Source organism: Pleurodeles waltl, chromosome 5 (genome assembly GCF_031143425.1).
Source record: "Pleurodeles waltl isolate 20211129_DDA chromosome 5, aPleWal1.hap1.20221129, whole genome shotgun sequence".
NCBI classification, from domain to species: Eukaryota; Metazoa; Chordata; class Amphibia; order Caudata; family Salamandridae; genus Pleurodeles; species Pleurodeles waltl.
The window spans coordinates 688,430,106-688,454,189 of NC_090444.1; the positions used below are offsets into that span (position 1 = coordinate 688,430,106).

Genomic DNA, 24,084 nt, shown 5'->3' on the forward strand with positions numbered 1-24,084 from the left:
CATGGTACCTATTCCCTCCTTTCCAGTGCTTAATTTGTAAATAAAGACGTGCAGGTGCTCAAAGCCCTCCTCTTAAACACGCGGGTGCTGCAATTAATGTGCGAACTCGGAATACTGAGGCAGCGTAATCCTGAGGCCATCTCGGGCCTCTTCAATACGTATAAAGCCACCCCATGCCCCTTCAGCAAACTCTTTCAGCTTTCTGCTGTCTTCCGTTGTGAAGGTTTTTCGTTTTCTCTTTCTCTGACTTTCCCATATGTGTCTTTTGCTCGCAGTAAATCCTTGAGGCAGAAAAATAAGCACCCGCCCTCATAAATAAGTGCTGGTGCGCAGCACTGCAACAAAAAGCACAAATTAAGCACTGCTCCTTTGTATCCTTTACTAGGTTTACAGTTACTCACTTCTCCAAGAAGCCTTTGCAGAGAATTAGGGACGTTGGTTGCCCGTATGGCAGGATTGAAGAGTTGGGAGATTGGTTACATTTTCCATGTTTTATTTTTTGGAAATTTCAGACTGCACAAATTGGCTTGTTTTTTGCTTGCTTGGTATCATATGATCAGACGAATAGAGGATGCATGTACATATGTCAGTCCTGATACATGTAGACTACTGGTGACTGAGGTCTTAAAGGTCTTTTTTCCTTTTTTGAATTTAGTATGACAGCTCAGTTTTTGCCAGACCTTATATGATCACTAGAAAAGAGGCTTTAAGAAGCTGCATAGACAGAGGCACTAAAGGTCTGCCACATATCATTATTATACTCATCAACTTTTTATTGGGTAGAAGGTGTATTGCTTCAGTAGAAAAAAGTGTCCGTTTAGCCATATGCCAATGATAACTGTTGTATGTTTCATCTGTTCACTTTAGAAGGTTGTGTCAGATGCCACAGTTCAAAGTTATGACGAAGGCAGAATACCTGGTTTACGCATTGTGAATAGCTTATGTTAAAAATAGTTGTTTAGGAATGGATTACTATTGGACTGTTAAATAAAGCCTGAAGGTAGGAAATTATTACTGCAGTCCGGCATATTACCATCCTATGCAAGGGTTTTGGTGATGGGTATCCCGTCTGACAAACCCCGGGGTAGACAATTTGCACTGTAATAATCCTTGTTAGGCCCTTCTAAGAGGGGTTGTATATTGCTTTGTGAAATAATTTCACATGAATTTGTCATTTTTCAGTGTATTCCCTATATCTGACTTGTCGAAAAAGTAATACCCTAGAGAGTGGGCGAGAGTTAGTTCTGATGACAAGCTAAAGATGAAGGCCAAAGTCTGATTGGTTGTTTGAGAAAACGTATGTACGATGCCACGGGTCGGATCTGTTTATTTACAATAGTCACAACAAAGACAGTAGGCATTTATTGTGAAATGTATATGCTAAAGCGAGTAGGCCCTTAAGGGTGACTTGTTATTTACTGCAGATATGTATCTTCTGGAATCTCACTGATTACTGTGGTAGGCAAGGTTTGTTTATGTTGGTTACCTCCTCTGACAAACCTTTGGGTTAGAAGATTTGTACTGTGATAATCCTTGCTTGGCCCTCTTACGAGGGATTGTACATTCTTTTGCAAACTATAATTTTGTGATTAGTAGTATTTAGCAGGTTGTTTTTTAAAGTACTTTATCTGTCAAACTTGAACTTCAAAGGTCTCCCTTGATTTTGTAATAAATCTAAAAATAATAAAAGAATACATACATACACGTCCATACAAAATCTTTGAACCGCTTACTCCTAAGCCATATCGCAGCAGGCCATGACGGGGTTGCGATCCCCTCCTATCCATCAAATTGCTTACCCCCCTCCCCCAACCGTCTTATTCCATATCCGGTCCCACAAGGAAGAACAGCCATGGCCACTGCGTGTTTCTGCAAGTGAAATATATTTATTCACACCAGGGAGCCAGCCTATATTTATATAAATATAAATGATGGAAGTGTGTGTGTGTGTGTGTGTGTGTGTGTATATATAAATAAATACTTTTTCAATAAATTGATTTTATTTTTATTTTTAATGACCCCTTCTACCCTATGCGCCTACCCACAGTAAAATACCGTTACCACGCTAAGGTCCTACCAACTCTAAGAACACCCTTAAGAGCCAATCGCCCTTACCATCCCCAAACCCTAAAAATGCCCTTTCCACTCAATACACTTACCTTCCACTAATCCTTAATAGACCCTTACAACCGATAATGATTATCCACCCTAAATACTAAAAATACCTTTTCAACCCAATATCCTTATCCACCCCCAAAAAATACATTTACCACCCAATACCCTTATACACTCCTATGTACTCCTAAACTCTAAAAAAAAGAAAAGAAAAAAAAATACCCTTACGGCCCAATACCCTAATCCACCCTTAAATCCTAAATGTCCCCTTATCTCTCAATACCCTTACCTAAACCTTAGAAATACCCTTCCCACTCTATACCCCTTCTCACCCCTAAACCCTTACACGCACACACACACACTTACCCTAACCTGACTTCTAATACATGGTAAAGGTATGTGTGATTAAAGTACAAAAATACATATGTGGTAAAATCAGTGTGGTGACGGCATTTCATGGTTAAAACTGGGTTGTAAGGAAGTTTCCTGTTTTATTGTGGATAGTGATGGGATAAAAGCTAGAATCAGCCAGGGAATTGATGGAGGGATACTTTTATAAGTGCAATTTTGATGAGTTGGTGAATGCTCAAACTTACCATTCATTGAAGAGGGCTCCCTCAATTCTAATCAACAACAACTAGCATTAACAATGCTAGTTAGTGTAGATATCTCTAGGTCGTTGGTGACCAGGCCTGTTCTATGTAAGGTAGCAAATCTATATTTGTGATTTTCAAATTGATTGCAATATGTGTTCGTTCTTAAGGGTTGTTTTTCATTCCTGGTACAAGCCTGATTTCATGTTTTGTTCTTTCTCTGGTTGTTAACATTTGTTTTGAGCAAAATAACTTTGACATTTATCTAGAAGTTTCCAGGTAACGGGTTTACTTTAAAACTTTGCCACAGAAACTCCTAAATATGATCTTATATTATATCTACATTTAAAGCATTTCTTAATGACGCTGAATAATTTCAGTTTACCATCTCTCTAGAGAAGTAGTGCTTAGAGGAACATATTAGAAAAACATGAGACTCACACAATGCTCACTAATATTTCTCCAAAACTTTCTAGCACTCAGCTTCTACATTTCTTCATCTGTTTATTTTTCAGATCGTGGTTATGTGCCTGCAACTGAGAGTGAAAGAATATTCCAGAAGAGGATTAAAGAAATCCTGAAACAGAATGATTTTTCTGTGTAAGTCTTCTGCTTATATTCAGGTAACAAACAAATGTGGATGAGTGAAAAGATTTTTCTTGTTTAATGTTATCACGGAAAATGTCCAAGTGTGTTATGATTTTGAAGAAATTTGCCTGAAGGCAAAATACTTCTATCTGAAACGGTATTGTTTTTTTCCCAAACTTCTTCTAATTTATGGAAGAATACTATTTGTTTGAAGAATTTTTCATAAATCTTTTTTGGTTAAGACAGAGCTTCAAGATTGGAGTTTTCGTGAAAATATTCATGGGGTGATTAAGGGTTGAATGTTGGTGTATCTGGTATTCATTTTTTTATTTTTTTTATTTTTTTTATTGAACCTTTTGGTAAAATTAAAACATGTATAATTTGGACATTGTGGTGTTTTCTAGTGTTTAGTGAAAATGCTAAATCCTTCTCATTCTAAACTAGTAAACATTGTGCATTTATTATCACAGGACGTTGCCGGGGTCTTTAGACTACAGCAATGAATCAGATGAGTTTTCTGCTGAGCTGACCCTCCATTCTGAAGTTCTGTCTCCTGAAGGTGGTCCTTGTACCCCTGCTAACATGGTGGAAGTACATAAAGACCAGGCGCCATGCAAAGGTGAGAGTTGTTTTAAATAACCAAAGGTTGTTTAGTAGGCCTTGTAAGTTAATGCTTTTATCTATCCATTTTATTTATTCACACAACTTCAGTAAATGCAACTCTTGCAACTGCAGACAATAAAAAGAAATAAATTGCTGCACATTATACATAATTCTTTTTTTTCCATGTTTGAATGCTTATTTGTATGTGTCTAACCCTCTTTGATTTGTCTGAAAGTAGGAACGGTCACATAAAGTAAGTCTTAAAGATTTTTTGTTTTAGATTGGTATAGCTGCTAATGCTTTAAAAAAAATCATATTGATACTAATGTAAATACAACTAGAAACAGGGAATACTATGTTCTCCAATACTGGTTCATAATATGTTCCTTCATGTGCAGAAGGGATAGCATAATAATATGCAGACATTAAAATCTGAGGTGGTGTTAGAATTTTGAAAGTCATCTATGTATAAAATAACTTTTTACAAGTGATAATCCGGTTTATATCTTGCAGGGCTAAAGGCTCCTTTTAAAGTGTGTCTTCAGTATTAATGTATACATCGAAAATCGCTTCAACGCCTCATCAGGGGTAGTAAGCGCTATATAAATACTATTACAATACAATACAGTACATAATTTAATTAATTGAAATATTGTTGTTAAATTGAATTAACCCTTTCGCTGCTAAGTCTCCACTCTCCCCCAGCCCCTCACCGCCCCCAAAGTGCAGACCCCATTTTTGGCTGTTTGTGGTAGATCTTGCTTCACCCTCCGTAGCTTTTTGTACACACAAAGTATCCACACCAAATTTGCACTCTTTTTTTCCAACATCCTGGGGATTCTAAAGGTATCCAGGGTTTGAGGATTCCCTTAGAGGGTGCTGAGACAATAGCCAAAATATAGTGAGTTTAAAAAACAAAAAATAGGGAAAAAGTGCTCCAGATAAATGTCTGTTTTTCCCCTAAAAATGGCATCCACAAAAGGTCTGCTGTACTGAAGTCACCATCTGCCCAGCTTTCAGGAACATGCAGCCCTGGATCAAAAAACTTTGTACCACAGTTTTGGTATTTTTCGAAGAGGTAACCTATTTTCTCTATTTTTTTGTGCTATGAACCTACTTCCAGTTTGTGGTGGAAACCAGTATAAAACCCATGGGTGATCCAGAAAAGCTATAGATTTCTGTAGAGTGCCCCAAATTCTGAATAAAGCAAGGTGTTGTGTAGATTCCTCAAACTTTTCCCAAGGAAAATAACGGAAAAGAAACATTGAAAATAACTAGCAAAAAACAGGCATTTGTGGCAACATTTTCATCAGTAAATTTTTATCAGAATGGCAGATTGACAAAAGCAATTTATCATTACGTCCGCTTGATGCTTCTGGTTATGAGTATTTATAGGGTTTGTAGACTCTCCTAGAACCCAAGCTACTCAGAGCAAACAACTGAGCTGCACCACACAAAGCCTTTTCATTGAGTACCGAGTATAGACCAATTCTTATAGCGAAATAGGCAGAGTGAAAATGGGTGCCAAGGAAACGTATGTATTTCTGAAATGGGCACAAGATGCAGAGTTTAGGAGCATTGGTAATTCCTACATCTCTGAATTTGGAGCTACCTAGACTAGTGTATGATGTGAAGAGAATGTCATCTTTCTTATACACTGACTTACATTTGATAGGGACAAATGTAAGGAAATCCAATTGGTAATAACAGATGTTATACTATTCTATGCTCCTGCACGTCTCTCTATAAGAATGGTACCTCACTTGCGTGGGTAGGCCTAGTGCCCGCGACCGGAAACAGCCCAAAACATAGCGTAGACGCAGCACATTTTCCCACCCAAAACTGACCAGCTGGTTCACCCCAGAACTACAGAAATCCAAATGGCTATGTTGCAGAATTGGAAAAAACCTGCTACTTTGACCCTACCAACTCCAACCACATCGCTTTCAAGGATGCTCTACGCAAACATCACCAACTGATCCACACCACCAAAAGGACCCACTTAAAAAACCGCATCAACGCCAATGCTCACAACAGAAAAGAGCTCTTCAGCACCGTCAATGAGCTCTCCACCCCCATGACCTGCTCCAACGAACCCGCGCCATCACAGGAGTTCTGCAACTCACTGGCAACCCACTTCCATCAAAAGATAGAAGAAATCCACAATAGCTTCAAACCCCAGACCCACCAGCTGACTACAAACACCCAAGAACCCAACGCTCCAAGCAACACCCACCTCCTCCACACCTGGACCCCCGTCAACATAGAGGACACTGCCACCACGTGGCCTCCATCCACTCCGGATCACCATCGGACCCCTGCCCACACCATATCTTCAATAAGGCAAACATCATCATCGCCCCCAACCTCTGCAAAACCATCAACAGCTCCTTCTAGTCAGCCACCTTCCCAGAAAGATGGAAGCATGCAGAAATCAACGCCCTGCTGAAGAAACCAAAGGCAGACCCAGATGACCCCAAGAACTACCGGCCGATCTCCCTCCTCCCCTTCCCAGCCAAGGTCATCGAAAAAATCGTAAACAGCCAACTGTCCCGGTTCCTGGAAGACAGCAAAGTACCCGACACCTCCCAATCCGGATTCCGCAGAAACCACAGCACCGAGACTGCACTCATTGCTGCCACAGATGACATTAGGACCATGCTCGACGAAGGAGAAACAGCAGCACTCATCCTCCTGGACCTCTCCGCAGCTTTCGACACGTTATGTCATCACACCCTCCGCACACGCCTCCACAATGCTGGAATCCGCGACAAGGCACTCAACTGGAGCTCGTCATTTCTCTCAGGCAGAACCCAGAGAGTCCACCTCCCACCCTTCCTGTCAGAAGCCTCCAGAATCATCTGTGGCGTTCCCCAAGGATCTTCGCTCAGCCCCACGCTCTTCAACGTTTACATGACCCCCCTCGCCAACATCGCATGAACCCACCACATCAACATAGTTTCCTACGCAGACGACACTCAGCTCATCCTCTCCCTCACGAAAGACCCTACAACTGCAAAGAACAACCTCCACAACTGACTTCACGCCATCGCCAGCTGGATGGAATCAAGCCACCTCAAGTTAAACACAGACAAGACCGAAATCTTCATCTTTGGCAGCAACCCCTCAACTTGGAATGACTCTTGGTGGCCCACCTCCCTAGGAACCGCGCCCTCACCCACCACCCACGCACGCAACCTAGGCTTCAGCTCGGACTCCACACTCAGCATGACTCAGCTGGTCAATGCATCTCCTCTTCCTGCTACAACACTCTCCGCGTGCTCCGCAAAATCTTTAAGTGGATTCCCGTCGAAACCAGGAAAACTGTCACCCACGCCCTGGTCAGCAGCCGATTGGACTACGGAAACGCCCTATATGCAGGAATAACAACCAAACTCCTAACAAAGCTGCAAAGAATTAAGAACGCATCTGCCCGCCTCATTCTGGACATCCCACGCCGTGACCACATTTCCCCCCACCTCAGAGACCTTCACTGGCTACCAGTATCAAAGAGGATCACCTTCAAACTCCTCATCTACACACACAAGGCCCTACACGACACAGGCCCAGCCTACCTCAACGACAGACTCACCTTCCACACCCCCACCTGCAATCTTCGCTCCGCCAGCCTCGCCTCCATCCCCCACATCCGCTGCACCACCGCCGGAGGAAGATCCTTCTCTCACCTAGCCGCCAAGACCTGGAACTCCCTACTGCTCCACCTTCGCCAGACCCAAGACCTCTTGACATTAAGGAAACGCCTCAAGACATGGCTCTATGACCAGTAGCTCCCCCCCCCCCCCAGCGCCTTGAGACCCTAACGGGTGATTAGTGCGCTCTATAAATCCTTGATTGATTGATTGATTGACCTTCTTTTTCCAATGTGGGTAGCTCTAGGTTTTGGACCCTAGCTCAGCCGGCAACAAGGGAAATCCATCCAACCTGTACATTTTCTAAAACTAGACAACTAGGGATATCCAGGGTGGGCTGACATGTGGCTCACATCCCATTTTTTAAAGTCCAGAATCCCTTGCAAACCTCAAACTTTGACTTAAAAACACATTTTCTTCTCATTTCTGTGATAGAAAGTTCTGGAATCTATGGGGAGCCACAGACTTCCTTCCACCCGGTATTCCCTCAAGTCTCGTGATAAAAATGGTACCTCACTTGTGTGGGTAGACCTTGTGCTTGTGACAGGAAACGGCCCAAAACTCAACATGGACACAGCTAATGTTTCCAATGAAAACGGACTCTTTTTCCGATGTGGGTAGCTCTAGGTTTTGGACCCTAGCTCTGCCGGCACTTAGGGAAGCCGAGCCAACCTGTACGTTTTAAAAAACTAGGCCCCTAGGGGAATCCAGGATGGCATGTCTTGCGTGGATGCCATTAGGGTTTATTTACCTACAGTGTTCTCCAAACCTCCAACTTTGCCTGAAATCACATATTTCCCTTACATTTCTGTGAAGGAGACTTCCGGAATAGCTGGGTGGTAGGAATTTTGTAGATTCTGAAAGTTTCCTTCAAAGAAATGTAGGGAAAAGGCATGACTTCAGGCAAAGTTGGAGGTTTGCAGGGCATTGTGGGTAAGAAAATAGTGTGAGGTGTATGTGAAGCACACCACTCTCGAATCCCCCAGATGTCTAGTTTTCTGGTAGGTTTTTCCAGATGGCAGCCTACCCAAGCCCCTACAAGTGCAGACGTTCACCATTGCAGGTGGGACGATATTGACCGTTAGCCAAGCTCTGCTGGCTCATATGTAAAATCAGATCCCAAATGAGTCAAATGTCCTCTGGTTTGCCATTGGTATGAGATGCTTTAGGCCACAGAGGGAGCAGAAACACTATTGCCCCCTTCAGTTGGGGTGGGGGCATAACGATGCCCATGGTGGTGGGCAGCCCCCCACCTCTCTTCTTTTAAAAAAAAAAAAAAAATATATATATATATATATATATATATATATATATATATATTCCCTGGTGTCTAGTGGGTTTTCTGCCCCCACAGGGGGCAGATCAGGGGTAATTACCCTATGTGCCCCCATGGGGGAGGGGCAGAAAGACTGCTAATTTTTTGGGGTGGGGCAGCCCCACCCCTAGGCTTCCCTGGTGCCCCGTGCCCTTTCTGCTGGGGGTGAGGGAGGGGAGGCTGGAACAGAAAGATGGCCAAACAAATTCAGGGGGAGCAAAAGCCCTTGCCCAAAGGGCTCCTCCCCCCTCCCTGGTATCTAATGGTGGACTCCTGCTTGGGTATCGCCTGCCTGCGGCGATCCGCAAGCAGGAATTCACTTTCAAACCACCACTGTATGATGCAGTATAGCTGAGAATTCATCACAAGACGATTGAAGCTAAGATAATACAACCACCACTCTGCCTCATGAAACATAGATGGAGAAGTTTAGATGGTCAGAGATAGGGAGCACCAATATGGAGGTTTGCACTGTTTCTTGCCCTCTGATAGATGGCATCTAAAATTGAAAATTCCAAACATTTCGTGGAGGAGGAACAGAGAGTCCCAAATGAAAAATCCTTTGTAGCAAGTTACAATAGGAAGAAGACATGTACGTGAAAGCAGGCAGTAATTTAGGCTGCCGCTCACAGGAGCATAGACTTGAGCATTCTCCTTATAAACTAGTCAAATGGCAGAGGGCGATTAGATGAAAGCAGCTTCAAAAAGATATGATTCCGTTCCATGCCTGTCTGGAGCAGGTACAGAATCGGGCATATTTGGGCAAAGAAGACAAGATCACCCAAAGACAAGTTCAGCCCTACAGCACTCAGACAGTGGTTTTGAATCAGTTGTCTGATTGGCACAATGCAGGTATTATTGAATGGCTGGTATCCTAGCAAATCTGATCATGGCCTGCCCACTGATTAGCACAATAGTTAAGGGTAGCCAATAGGGATGATAACCGAGACAAAGGGCAGCCACATCTTAGGTGGCAGAGTAGTTCTGTGTAGCTTATTGATTCCAGTAGAACTTTAAGAAAGGGGTAGTCGGGAAAAGGCAGAAGCTCACCTTCACCCAGAAATTACTACAGGCCTGCCATCCACAGTTTGAGGCACAGCATCAGGAGATCATCAGAAGTCACCTATTCTAAGAGAAGACCATCCGTCCATTTAGAAAGACTGACTTGAAGAAGGTAGGGACTTCCAGCTCAATTTCAGAAAACCAGTGGTCTGAAGACTATAGATCAGCAGAATGTCATGTAGCAGGTAAGCTTAAATCTTAGCTCTTGTATTGTTGTTGCTATTGGGAGGCAGCAATATTGTATCCTAAGAGAAAACAAGTGAGGAAATAGACTCCAGAAAATTAGGGACGATTTAAAAGAGATAAACACCGTTGGAAATTATGAGGAACTACTTCCCTCATGTGGCATCCCTCTTGGTAAGTTCAGAGCATGGCATATTTGAATGACTGAGATCTAAACTTATTTGGAAAATACAAATATCTTTTGTCAGATATGGATAAGTGCAAGGAGTTGACAGTTGTCTAAACGCAAACTAAATAATACAGTATTTGCACTAAAATGTTCTACTCAATAAGCAAGTGTTGACTGCCATTGTGTTTAGTATCCATAGGAACATTAAATATTGCATCTAAGTAGACTTTTTAACACACTCTGGATTTTGGCATGGCACATTTAAAAATAAATTAACTTTTAGGCATCAAAGAACATGAAGAATAACAGACTCTTCAGGTTTTTGTGTGATAAGCAAATCTTACTTTTTTCCAGCAGGAAACATCAAGCAGAATGGGAGTGAACTCCAGGATGCCGTTATCGATGAAGAAGCCATTTTGAATATCATGGAAACGAGTCAAACGTTTCAACCTCTGTCCCAAAGGCTCAGCCAGTCTCCGGTTTTCAGTAAGTAAGGTTTTGGTGATGTAAATTGTAGCGTAATCATGCAGAATCTTTTTTCTATTTTTATTTTTTATACAGTGGGATACTTTTCAGGAAGGTACTATTAAAGCAATGTGGTATCCCTGCACATTCCTCTTTCTCATCCAGGACAAAGCACTTCTATTGCCCGTCCAACACCTACTACCCATCTGCCCCATTAAAGCAAAAGATGGTGAGGGTGTTTATGGAAAGGAGGAAGGGTCTTCATATCTCAAGTTACATGTTCTAACTCACTAGCAGTTCCTTTATTTCGGCAAAATGTTCCTCTCCCAATCTTGCGCATCCAACCAACTTCTTCGATTTTATCTTATTTACTGATATGGTTTTCTTTCAAATCAAATGGGTTCCTTCCCTAGATCACACAGCCTATGTAGGCATCACACCACAAACCTCTGTATCTGATGAATAGTTTTAAAAGCTGACTACTCACCTTAAGAATATCCACAGGCTCCAGACTGGATCCAGGGTATTTTCCCAGCAGTGTTCCAGAACACTGATAGGTGGTGCCATGATGCTCTGCAGTAACTCTGTACGGCCCCAGAAGTGATAGGGTGGAGCAGGATACAAGTGCCACTCATGCTTACAGATGTTAGTTATAATATTTGTGTTCGCTTTAAAACAGATTCAGTGATCCATCCCCAGCTTTAATTTTTTTTCGATAACTTCAAATGATTACTCTTAGTTTGTCAGGGACTATTTCTCCCTGAAAACGACAACATTCAAGACATGCCTTGACTGCAGGAAGCAGATGTTGGCGACGGACTGCATGACATGTAGTTGGTGCTTGGCCTCAGCTCACGACTTGTACAATAAATGTGCACTCATGCATCCTAAGGTCATCCAAAAGCTGAAGGCGAAACAACATCACCAAGTAAAAGAAGAGGTCACAGTTGAAAAATAGATCCTGCTTGAAGTTGCAGGGCTGTTCAGCTGTTTGCGATTCCACTTAAGGAATCAGTCCAGACCATGGACCAAATAAACTGATTTTTGACTGACAGCCAGTGCAAAGTTTTATTCCCACTCAGTCCTCCTATTAAGTTGAAGATATGCCGTAAGAGCAAGACGGTCAAGCTGGACTCCGATCCCCAAGGGAAAGAGTTTGTGACTACAAGGGAGTTTCCAGCGCTACCTCCATGTGGGAATGTATCCCCTGAATTAGGGTTCCAAATCAAAGGAAAAAACATTACTACCTGTTCTCAACATGTATCTTTTGTGATGAATGTTTTATGTATGTATGTATGTATGTATGTATGTATGAATGAATGGACAGTGTATATACATGGTAGGGAGCCACGTCCTAATGAATTTTGTGCACCCAGTATGGGGCCAGCAGGTAGAAACATGTTGACCACTATGGTGCAGAAGTACTGATCCTCGTAAGCACCCATATTTTTGATCATCTCCTCAGTACTTGGGGATTAAATTATTTTGTGAGGCACCCATAAGATTTTTAAACTACAGTTTCAGGATCCCCAGTCCTCTTGTACCCAAATTAAGAATTTCAAAGTGCTTCCTTGAATATAAGTAGCCCATTTTAAGTTATAATAATTATTGGTGAATAAGGAAGCCAGAGGACAAACCATGACACCCGCAGAGGTGTGTAAGGGCTTAATTAACATTTTTTGTGTTATGTTCACTTCACCTGGTGCATACACAAAGAAAACATACACTGTACCCAACCCATGGATACACAATCCTCTGGAGATACATTGGGTTTTAGGTTTTTGTTCTGTCTGGTTTGAGATGGAGGGTGCAAATCCCGATGCCTTGACACCTCTACTCCCACCCCCCCTAAACCTAGGAGGGTGTCTGATTGATAGTGCAAGCAGGTCTCATCTGTGTCCCTCCACTCAAAGTCAGGAAAAAAGGCACAAGGATGTCAATCAAAAGGTCACATCCCACAAGCATCTTCCAACTCTGATTTGGTCCTAGTACACCCAGAATCCCGCAGGTTGTTGCCAGCCCGCAGAAAATTGCTGCCTTCAAGTGCGCCATCCTACATCTCTTTCAGATTCTCCCGGCTCCCTCTGGCACACCTTAGGGCCACTCAAAGCGGAGGAGGCTTGGACACTGGAACTACTGCAAAGTGCTCCATAGCACTACTGATAAGGAGGTTGACAACCTACGTCATTATACTAATGATGGGCAGATGCTGGATATACAGGATGCCAGTGGGCTAGGTTCATTCCCAGAAACTAAACTGGGTTCTGCGATGTGTGTCACCAACAGAAGAAAGTGCCTCTTTTGCAGTCATCTTGTGAAGCGCAGCAGAAGTCTTGATTTACAGTTGCCTGCTGTTGAAACCAAGGCAAACTTGGTAACTGAGATCCTTCAGCCTGGTCCAGCTTCTTCAATTTCCATTCAGCAAGGCTTTTAGAGACACTCTTATGGCCACTTGATCTAAGCATGCTCAGGCCTTTCAGTAGGTTAACCTGGTGCTGGGTGACATAGGCTGACCCACAGTGACCCCAGTTTTCTAACAAGGTACCCTATGCCTGAATGCCTGGTGTTACAGGTGTCGACAGGTAAAGTAACTCATGATGCCTTTTTCACCAGTTCTCCAGATAAACAGTGGAAACATATTGATTCATTTGAAAAGCGATTGTTCTCTTTGGCCTAAGTGACCTTTAGATCCTTAAATGTGTTGTGAGTTCTGGGCAGCTGCATCCATGCCTTATGGGTTATTACCAGCTTTCCTGGAAGACCTGGGCACTTTTCTGGCTCAAACAGTACATGACTGCCGGGATGTGGCAAAGAACACCTTGCATGTTGGCTTGGACACCCAAAGCTGTCAGCACCATTTTACTGTTTAGAAGACATTCCTGAATGCAGTCAATCAGGTTTCATGGGTCCCTTATGGATTTGCCCTCTGGCTCTAGATTATTTAGTAGGCTGCTTCGATGCTTGAACGATTTAAGGACAGTCAACAATCTTTAAGACTCTTCTCTTCCATCAAGCAGTTCTGCCATCAGTACAGGATATTAAGGGAGTATTCCAGAGGGCTAACCTACAGATAATGACAGCCTCCCCAGCCCTACAGTAGCAGCTGACCCAGTCTTTTTAAAGCAGAGGTAGTGGAAGCAGCAGAATGCATTTTCATCAGCTGGGGCTGGTCTCCTATAACTCTTGCTTCTCTACTCCAGTGGCTGCAAAGCCACGTTATCTTGCTGTCACATGACCATACTCACTCAGCTGGAGGCAGGCTAGGACACTTATGCCTCAGCTGGGTAGCCAATACATCAGACAGATGGGTCTCACAAATCATTCAAAGGCGTTATGCCCAGCCTTTCATTTCCTCCCTGCCTCTTTTTTTCTCCCACATCAGATCACTTGACAGTGGACCATTCTGCAATCTTGCTCCAAGAAGTCGACCTTATGCTGGCTGGAGGTGCCATTGAGTGGTTGCCGACTTTGGAGAGAGCTAAAGGGTGTTATTTGAACTACTACTTCATATCAAAGAATGAGTTATGCTTTAGGCCTGTAGCAGACCTCCATCTCCTGAATACCTTTCTGCAGAAAGACAAATTCAAGATTCTCACTCCCAGAGTCTTTCTGTTTTGGGACCTTCACACTGGATGGACTTGCAGAACACACATTTTCGTATATTTGTCCTGTAGTCCGACATGTTGTTTTGAGTTTACATTGGGGTCAGAACACTTCCAAGGATTCCTTTCCATTGGAGCTGTCCTGGGCACAGTGACTTTAAAGGCCCTTCCACAGCCGCAGCGAGTCCGTGACCTTCAGGATGCTGTTTTGGGCTCATTGTTGTGTCTTGGTGAGGAAGGCTTTGACAGTCCTTGTCCTTATAGCCTTGTGCATCATGGCATATGCAGGCCTACCATCAGGGCTTCCTCCCTGACGTCATCCAGATCATGCAGGAGAGACTGCTCTGGGTCTTCTGTGGTGACAGACAAATGCTATCTTGTCCTGTGGTAGGCCACTCCACCTTCCCTCCTCAGAGTTCACAGTTGTGACAGATGCACCACTGTTGGGGTCTGGGTTCCACCTGGGAGCAGTGAAGATCAGCTGTCCTTAGTCTCTGGCGGAGACACAGCACTGTATCGTCCTTTTGGTGTTTTGGGCTCCATCTGGCCCTGAGTGCTATCCATCAGGAGGAGGCTGATGCAGGGCCTCATTGACAAAATACACTACCATGTGGTACTACAACCAGCAGGGCAGAGTGGGGTCCTGAGTTGTAGTAAAGTAGCCTCTTTCTATCAAGGTTACCTCCACTTTTTGCCTGTTTGTCAGTGTGTTTGACTGTGTTCACTGGGATCCTGCTAACCAGAACCCCAGTGACTATGCTCTCTCCTTGGATACTAGGTTGCTGGAACCCTTTTCACCCTACATGTGGCATACTGGTGGCCCCTTGTAAGTCTCTAGTATATGGTACCTAGCTACCCAGGGCATTGGGGTACCAGGGGATCCCTATGGGTTGTAACATGTATTATGTGACCCATTGGGAGCCCAGGCAAAGTGTTCTGCAGACCTGCCATTGCAGCCTGTGTGAAAGGGTGCATGCACCCTTTCACTATTAGGTCACTGTAAGTCACACCTATAGCAGGCCCTCCTAGCCGAGAGGGCGGGCTTCTAGTACCTGTGTATGAGGGCACCCCTGCACTAGCAGAGGTGCCCCTGCGAACTCCAGCCCCGTTTTCCTGGACTTCATGAGTGCAGGGACGCCATTTTATGCGTGTACTGGATAGAGGTCCTTACCTATGTCCAGCTACATAATGGTAACTCCAACCCTGGGCATGTTTGGTATCAAACATGGCAGAATCATACCCCAATACTGTTGCAAGTATTGGAAGTATGATTCCACGCACTGTGGGTGCTCCTTAGACCCCCAGCATTGCTATGACCAGTCTTACAAGCTGCTGCCACCCTTCAGACAGGTTCTGCCCTGCTGCTGCTGCTTGATCTGATCGAGCTCACGAAGGCAGAACAAAGGATTTCCTTTAGGACAGGGAGGTAACACCCTCTCCTTTTGGAAATATGTGTGACCGGCTTGGGAGAGGTAGCCTCCCCAAGCCACTGGTATGCTTTGAAGGGCACATTTGGTGCCTTTTGCGCATAAACCAGTCCACACTGGTTCAGGGACCCCCCGTTCCTTCTCTGGTGCGAAGCTGGACGATGAAAAGGGGAGTGATCACTCCCTTGTCCATCACCACCCCAGGGGTGGTGCTCAGAGCTCCTCCAGTGGGTCCTTGGGTTCTGCCATCTTGTTTCCAAGGTTGGCAGGGAACTCTGGGGGCATCTGAGTGGCCAGGCAGGTGACATCAGAGCTCCCTCCTGATGGGTGCTCACCTGGCTAGGTGACCAATCCCCCTTTTAGATTTTTTTAGGGTCTCTCTCTTAGGTGGGTCCCCAGATTTGGTTTGCAAGATTCCAGCAGGACTCTTCGGCAACCTCCACATCGTCTTCTGGCCTTCAGAACAGCAAGGAACCTTCAGGACCTGACAAGCTGCCTCTAAGAAGAAGAACTCTTCTGCAACATTGTTTCCAGGGCTCCTGCCATCAGTTGCAACATTTCCACCATTTGTGCATCCACTTAGGGTGGCATGTCTTCAGTCTGCACTATAAGAAATAAGGAATCTCCCTTGGAGTGAAGGAGTCAGTCTCTTTCATCCGCAGGCACCTGCTGCAAAGACCATCGGCTGCGTGGCTCTCCCCTTATCTTGAGCTGCGTGGATCCTGCATCACGGGTGGTGGTCTGGAGTAGTCCTCTTGGTCCTCTCTGCCAGCTTTCCAACACTGGTGGAGGTAAGCCCTTGTCTTCCCACGCAGGACAGTACCCCCGTGCACTGCGTCTCTTGCAGCTGCCAAAGTTTGTGTGCATCTCCTCCAAGGGATCTTCAGGCGACATGTAGCTCCCGTCCCCAGCACTCCTTCCTGCGACGCACAGCCCTCTTCGTGGTTCTCCTGTGGCGTGGGATCTCATCCTGTAGTGCTGCATGGGCTCCTTCTGCAACTTCTGTGCCCTCGTACCCCCTCCACCCCCACCATCCCCCTTCAGGGTTGAGTCCTCCTGGGTCTTGCTGATCCCTGGCAGCATCACTTTCCCACTAACTGCGAATTTGCCTTTGCCAAGGCTTTTTGGTGGAATTCCTGCACCAACACCCATATGCAATCTTCACTCCAGCGTGGGACATCTTCCGCCTCCATCAGGCTCTCTTCTCCGGATCCAGGGTTGCAGTGCTGACCTGTTCTTCCTCACCATCAACCAAGTCCTGCAAGTACAGCTGGGTGGGTAGTAGCTCTTACTCCTTCTGTACTCCACTGTGACCTGTGGACTTGATCCCCTCTCCCTGCACGTCTTCTTCTCCAGGAATCCACTGCTGGTTTCTTGTAGTCTTGTCTGGGTGTCTTCCTTTCTTCTTTTCCTTCCTTTTGGGTGGATTGGTGAAGTTTCACTGATGTACTCCTGCTTTCCTGGTTGTTGGGGGGTACTGTGTTACTTATCTCTGTTGTTTTCTACTACTCCCAGATCCACTTTATACATTCCACTTACCTAGGTGGGGGTCCTATGTTCGCATTTCATTTTTTTAGTATATGGTTTGGGCTCCCCCTAGGGTCACTATTGGTTATTGCTATTTGCACTGTTTCTAACCTTTTCTATGCCCACTATGTTTAGTAGTGTATATAATTAGTGTATTACCTCCTATTGGAGGGTTGCCTTTCTAGTACTTAGTGGTATTGTGTTCCAAAAATAAAGTACCTTTATTTTTGTACAACAGAGTGTTTTCTTTCATGGGTGTAAGTGCTGTGTGACTACAATGGTTTTGCATGAACTTTGCATGTCTCCTAGATAAGCCTTGGCTGCTCATCCTGCGCTACCTCTAGAGAGCCTGGCTTCTAGACACTGCCTACACTTCAGTAAGAGGGGATACCTGGACCTGGTATAAGGTGTAAGTACCTTAGGTACCCACCACACACCAGGCCAGCTTCTTACATTGATCCGCTGCCAGATGGTCCCACAGCCGGTAGACCATGAGTGGTATTGTCATGGAGGAGCTTTGGCCAGTGGATGTACCCTGGTTTGTTCTGTTCTCCGGCAGCAAGAACATGCATTGTGAATTCTACTTCACACTGAAATTTCATCATGTAAAGCCACTAGGAGTTACATTGTGACATTGATGGGCCGTGGATCTCCAGTATGCATTCCTGCCACTGCATCAGCTGCCTCGAGTTCTCAGAAAAATCAGTACAAACTGGGCCCAAATCATCTTAATTGGCCTGAAAGTGGCCAGGAAAATATGGTGCCTAAAGCACTTGAACATATGAGTATTTGCTTTCTTATCAGGCTACCATTTTGGGAAGACCTTGTATCTCAGCATCATGGAGGTTAAGCATTGTAGGATGTACCTGAATCTCTGGAACAAACACCTCGGTGCGTGGATATTGAGTGGTGACAGTTAAATGCATTTGCGCTGCTAACATCAGTAGCTGAATTTATCCTTGGCACTCGGACTCCTTCGACAAAGTTAATCTATGCTGAGTGCTAGGACAAGTTGTTCCCTGGTGGGATGCTTGTCATACCGACCCTCTAGCGGTCACACTTTCGGATGTATTGTTTGTTTTACTGTTTTTACTGTAGGATTATTTGTAGCCCCTTTTGGTCTGTGCATACCTTATTATCTGATAGAGACTTCTAGTTGCAGATTCCTTACCTTAGTATTTCCCCCCCGGCGTCAGACTGGATCTGGAGAGTTTTCTTCAAGCAATACCCTTGTGCGTCGATAGGTGGCGTCGGTCAACTCCGTAGGCATCGTGGTCATCGTGATGTCGGGAGTAGTACATAGACGCCGCCCTCGCGCAGTGACGTCAGTTATTTTCTTTCTGTGCCACGTGCTGATCCGGAGAAAAGCTACCCTGGATAATTTTTGGCCGAATTTGACCGTTTTGTCAAATTTGTTTTTTCTTTTTTCCTGTGTGTCTTTGGTACCATCGAGGATTTCCCCGAAGACCGGGTTCATGCCTTGTGAGGACTACCATCGGACGATGTCGGTGATGGATCTTCATCGCATTTGTCTGTGGTGCCTCGAGCACGACCCGAAGTTGTGCTCAGAGTGTGGGGCCATGCACCCGAAGGCTTTGAGGGAGCGGTCCTTAAAGCTAATGATGGCCGTCACTCGACTTTGCGTAGGTCCAGGGCTCGTTCGAGAGGAAGGTCTCGAAATCGGTTGCGGAGTCCTCACCACTCGTCTTCTAAATCGTTGGGTCAAGGTAAGAAGAAGTCAAAGAAGCCTGCAGTGGTTGCTTTCGGATCAAAATTAGGTCCACGGTAGATCCCTCTCCCTTCCCCAACCAGATCTCTCAATAGTGACAGATGCGTCACTTCTGGGTTGGGATGGCCACATGGGAGAGGCAGAGATCAGAGGCCTCTGGTCTCCAGCGGAGTTGGGGCTCCATATAAATCTGCTGGAGCTGCGGATGATCAGGCTTGCGTTGAAAGCATTCCTTCCCTCTCTCAAAGAGAAGGTAGTGCAGATTCTCACGGACAATACTACCGCCATGTGGTACTCCAACAAACAGGGTGGAGTAGGGTCCTGGACCCTTTGTCAGGAGGCACTACGCCTCTGAACATGGCTGGAACAGCAGGGCATCACAAACTCAGCCGTCGATGCACAGCCATTCACGAATGGCGTCTCCTTCCGGAGGTGGCGCAAGGTCTCTTTCAGCAGTGGGGAGTGCCTTGGTTAGATCTCTTTGCCTCTGCAGAGAACGTGCAATGTCAGCTGTTTTATGCGTTGGAGTTTCCAAGGCGGCACTCGCTCTGAGACGCTTTTCGTCTTGAGTGGAACTCCGGCCTCCTTTACACCTTCCCACCTATCCCTCTTCTGCCCAGAGTTCTCAAGAAAATCAGGAACGACCGGGCCCAAGTCATCTTGGTGGCTCCAGACTGGGCTCATAGAGTGTGGTATCCAGAGCTATTGAGCATGTCCATTGATCCTCCACTCAGACTGCCTCTTCGGGCGGATCTTCTGTCGCAGCAACAGTGGACAGGTCTTCACCCGAACCTGTCCAACCTCCGCCTTCATGCGTGGAGATTGAGCGGCAACAGTTGACAGATTTTGCCCTTCCACCCGAAGTCTGCAATGTTATCTTAGCAGCCAGGCGTGCATCAACTAAAACTGTGTACGTCTGTCGTTGGAATACATTTGTGGCATGGTGTACCAACAACTCTGTTGATTCCCCTTTCTGCCCCTCTGTCAGAGGTTTTTCTGTTCATTCTTTCTTTAGCCCAGCAGGGCTCTGCTTTGGGTACCCTTAAAGGGTATTTATCTGCCATTTCGGCCTCACTTAGGCTACCTGACTCTTTAAAAGAGTACCCTCACTCTTTAAATCTCCTATTGTGAGTAGATTCCTAAAAGGGCTCACCCATTTATTTCCTCTCACTCCATTTAGCATGCCTCAGTGGGACCTTAATCTTGTACTTACTTATTTGATGTGTACCCCCTTTGAGCCAAATGCATAATTGTCCCTTGCGGCTCCTCACCTTCAAAACTGTCTTTCTAGTTGCTATTACCTCTGCTTGCAGGGTAAGTGAGCTACAAGGCCCTTTCTTCAAAACTTCCATACTTGTACGTGCACCCTGACAAAGTTGTGTTGCACACTAGGGCATCCTTCCTTCCTAAGGTGGTTACACCCTTTCATGTAGGCCAGTCCATCACTTTGCCTACTTTCTACACACCCCCACATCCTTCCCATGAGGAGGAGAGACTCCACCGTCTGGACCCAAAAAGAGCATTGGCGTTCTACCTCAATCGTAGTAAAGATTTCCGGGTGGACAATCAACCCTTCTTTGGGTATGTGGGTGCGAAAAAAGGGAAGGCAGTGCAAAAGCGTACCACCTCTCGATGGGTGCTTCTTTGCATCAAAATGTGCTACGCTTTGGCCAAAAAGCAACCTCCTGAAGGCTTGCATGCTCATTCCATCAGAGCAACTGCTGCTTCCATTGTGTTAGCACGCGGAGTTCCTGTCCTGGATATCTGCTAGGCCGCTACGTGGGCGTCCCTGCACATGTTTGCTAAGCACTACTGCCTGGACAGTCAGGTCCGTCAAGACGGCTGTTTTGGTCGTTCAGTCCTACAGGACTTTCTGGTGTGATCTTGGTTCGCAGCCCACCACCGAGGATGGCATTGCTTGGGTATCTATGCTAAGGTAAGGAATCTGCAACTAGAAGTCTCTATCAGATGTACAAGTTACTTACCTTCGGTAACTAAATACCTGGTAGGGACATATTCTAGTTGCAGATTCCTTACCGCCCACACATCCTCCCCGATTGCGAACTGATTTCTAGGGACAGAGATTCCCCCTTTCAGGTCCTTAGCTCAGTGTTCTTAGTGGCTCTGCGCTCTGGCGTGGAAAGTCGTTAAAAGAAACTGACGTCACTTCACGAGGGCGACGTCTATATGCTACTCCCGACGTTATCACGGCGACTGCGATGCCTGCGGAGTCGACCGACGCCACCTACAGACACGCAAGGGTATTGCTCGAAGAAAAATCTCCGGATCCAGTCTGACACCTGGGGGAAAATTCTAAGGTAAGGAATCTGCAACTAGTATATGTCTCTACCAGATATTTCTTTACCGAAGGTAAGTAACTTGTACAACCATCCCTTTTTAAATCTCCTGTTATGATGCGATTGAGTACATGAGCAGTGAGACTTGAACTCAGTGTTGATATTTCTTCTGCACACTTTTGAGCCAGCATTGAACTGCTTTTGCGGACTGTGAAAAATAGGGTTGTAGGTTGACTGGGGTGTGAACCCTGGTCAAGAAGCAACCACAATCCTTGTTGGAGTGAGGCTCAAGCTAACCCTAAATGAATATGTTCTCAACCCTCTGGTAGCGTGGCACAGAGCAGTGAGGCTTAACTTAGGGGCAATGTGTAAAGTATAAGTGCAACACTTCAAACAGTAATAAAGTGACAACACCACATAGAAAGGACCCTACACCAAGTTAGAAATATGTAACTTTCTAAAATAAGACAAAAACGACAAAAATGTAACAACTGGAGATGTGCAATTTTGAAGGTTTTAGTGCAACTAGTACCAAAAAGCACAAAGTGCCTACAGTGGCTATCTGGCCTCACCAGACCGGGACAGTGTCACAAGTTGAGGCTGACCGCGATGGAACTCATGCCAACTACAGGTACCCATTTAAGCCCTCTTAACAATGTACCTTAAATCCTGGTTTGTGGAACGTTGTGAGGATCCATGTTGAAGATGTGTTTCGCATCTGAGGCGATTTGGCAGTTTTAAGAGGCGTTGAAGCTGAAATGTGAGGGCCTGCATCGTCAGAGGATCCCATCAACAGGGCTTGCAATGTGAAGTCCAGCATTGAGGATGTGGCTCACAGTCAGAGCGATGCATCTGTTCCAAGAAGCTGAGAGGCTGTGATGCGGGGTCTGACATAGTTGACTAAAGATGCGAGGGTCTGCGCTAAGGATGCATCACACAGCACTGGTTCTGAAGACAATGGGGCTGTGGCAGTGATGCGGGTCTTTGCGACAGGTCAAATCCATGTAGCAGGAGGGATGCGTCGGTCCTAATCGGGGTAGGGCCGCACAGTAAAAGCGATGCTCGGTTCCGCTGGATTCACAGAGGCTGACAGAGCACCTTAATCCCTCTTCCAAGGGTCCAGGGCTTGGGTGGCACCACTTGGCAGGGTAGACTGACAGATGGCAGAGTCCAGGTGGAGATGCAAGGTTGTTGGAAGCCTGTTATGTTCATCGAGGTTTCAGATCCAGGAGGCCAGCCACCTAATCCTTGGATTCTCTTTGGGTTCTGGTTTCAAGAGATAAAGGTCCAGTCCTTCTCACCGAGGCATGCGGGCAGCAGGGCAACAGTTCCTCCAGAGCAACAATCCAGCAGTGTGGCAGTCCTTTCAGCAGCACAGCAGTCCTTCTTCCTGGCAGAGTATCCTCAGGCCCAGAAGTGTACTTAAGTGGTGGCGTCTGAGGCCCAGAGTATATATCCTGCTAAGACTTTGAAGTGGGGATAGGCTTCTAGAGGAATGTCTTTGAAGTGCACAGGTGCCCTGTCTTCCTAGCTCCAGATTAACTACAGGGGCTATGTAGCCCTTTGTGTGGAGACAGGACAGAGCCTATTCAAGTATAAGTGGGGCTGGGCCCAGCTTCCCCCTCCTATCTTGTCAGTGATGACCCATCCAGTCAGACCTAAGCTCCCCATTGTGTTTGGCTGTCTAGGAGGAATACACAAAGCACAACTGTCACCCACACCCAGTCCTGTGACCCAGAGACGGGCTTCAGGCACCAAATGGCTAAGGCAGGAAAATGCCAGTGTTCCTAAAGTATCATTTCCAGAATTGTAATTTTAAATAAGACTTCATCATAAGTTAGGATTTCAAATTACGATTCCAGAAACACCAAACATGAAGGGGTTAGCTGTTCCCATTTGGAAATTACACTTATAAAATGTATCAAGGTAATCCAAATGTTATCCTATGGGAGAGCTGGGCCTTCCAGTAGTGAAAAACATATTTAAGAGTTGTTCAATACAAAGGCATGTAAAACTTGAAAGGATATGTCCACCTTTTTAAATACACTGCACCCTGCCCTTGGGGCTGCTTAGGGCCTACATTAGGGGTGACTTACACGTATTAATAAGGAAGGTTTGTGCCTGATCAAAAGGTTTATTTTACCAGATCGAAATGGCAGTTTAAAACTGCACGCCCACATGCTGCAATGGCAGGCCTGAGACATGTTTAAAGTTCTAGTTAAGTGAATGGCACAATCAGTACTGCAGACCCGCAAATAGCATTTAATTTACAGACCCTGGGCACAGGTGGTGCCACTTTACTTGGGGCTTGCGAGTAAATTAAAAATGCCAAATGGGTATAAGCCAATTTAACATGTTTCAGTAAGAGAGCACAAGCACTTTAGCACTGGTTAGTGGTGGTAAAGGGTGCAAGCCAACACAAAATGGGTTCAGGAAACAGGAGGGTGAAGGCAAAGATGTTGGGGATTGCCATGCCAAAAAGGCCAAGTCCAACACTGACGATCAGATCAGTCATCCTGTTTGCCATCTACTCTATGCACCGCATTAATAAACAGCAGGCTCTCTCTTTGCAACCTCCCTACACCATCTTCTTTATTGACAAGTTAGTGCTGAGGCCCTGGGAAGCCTCCTTGCCCAAGGTTATGATGTTGTTCCACGTTGGCCAACCCATCACTCTGCCAATGTTGTTTACTCTGCCTCATCCTTTCAAGGAGGTACTCCCTCGGATTGACCCTAAAATGGCTACCCTTACATTGATT

General features: G+C 45.4%; 1 protein-coding gene across 4 annotated transcripts in view; it reads left to right on the forward strand.

The window, feature by feature from the left end:
• The window catches only part of REV3L (REV3 like, DNA directed polymerase zeta catalytic subunit), a 948,974-nt gene that overhangs the window by 317,798 nt on the left and 607,092 nt on the right, over positions 1-24,084 (forward strand). For 2 of the 4 annotated variants that reach the window (XM_069234598.1, XM_069234600.1), the window contains exons 8-10: positions 3,224-3,308; positions 3,767-3,915; positions 10,633-10,764. In XM_069234598.1, the coding sequence (XP_069090699.1) occupies positions 3,224-3,308; positions 3,767-3,915; positions 10,633-10,764 (366 nt within the window). Of the gene's footprint in view, positions 1-3,223; positions 3,332-3,766; positions 3,916-10,632; positions 10,765-24,084 lie in introns of all 4 variants that reach the window. The other 2 variants (XM_069234599.1, XM_069234601.1) reach the window with 2 other exon arrangements.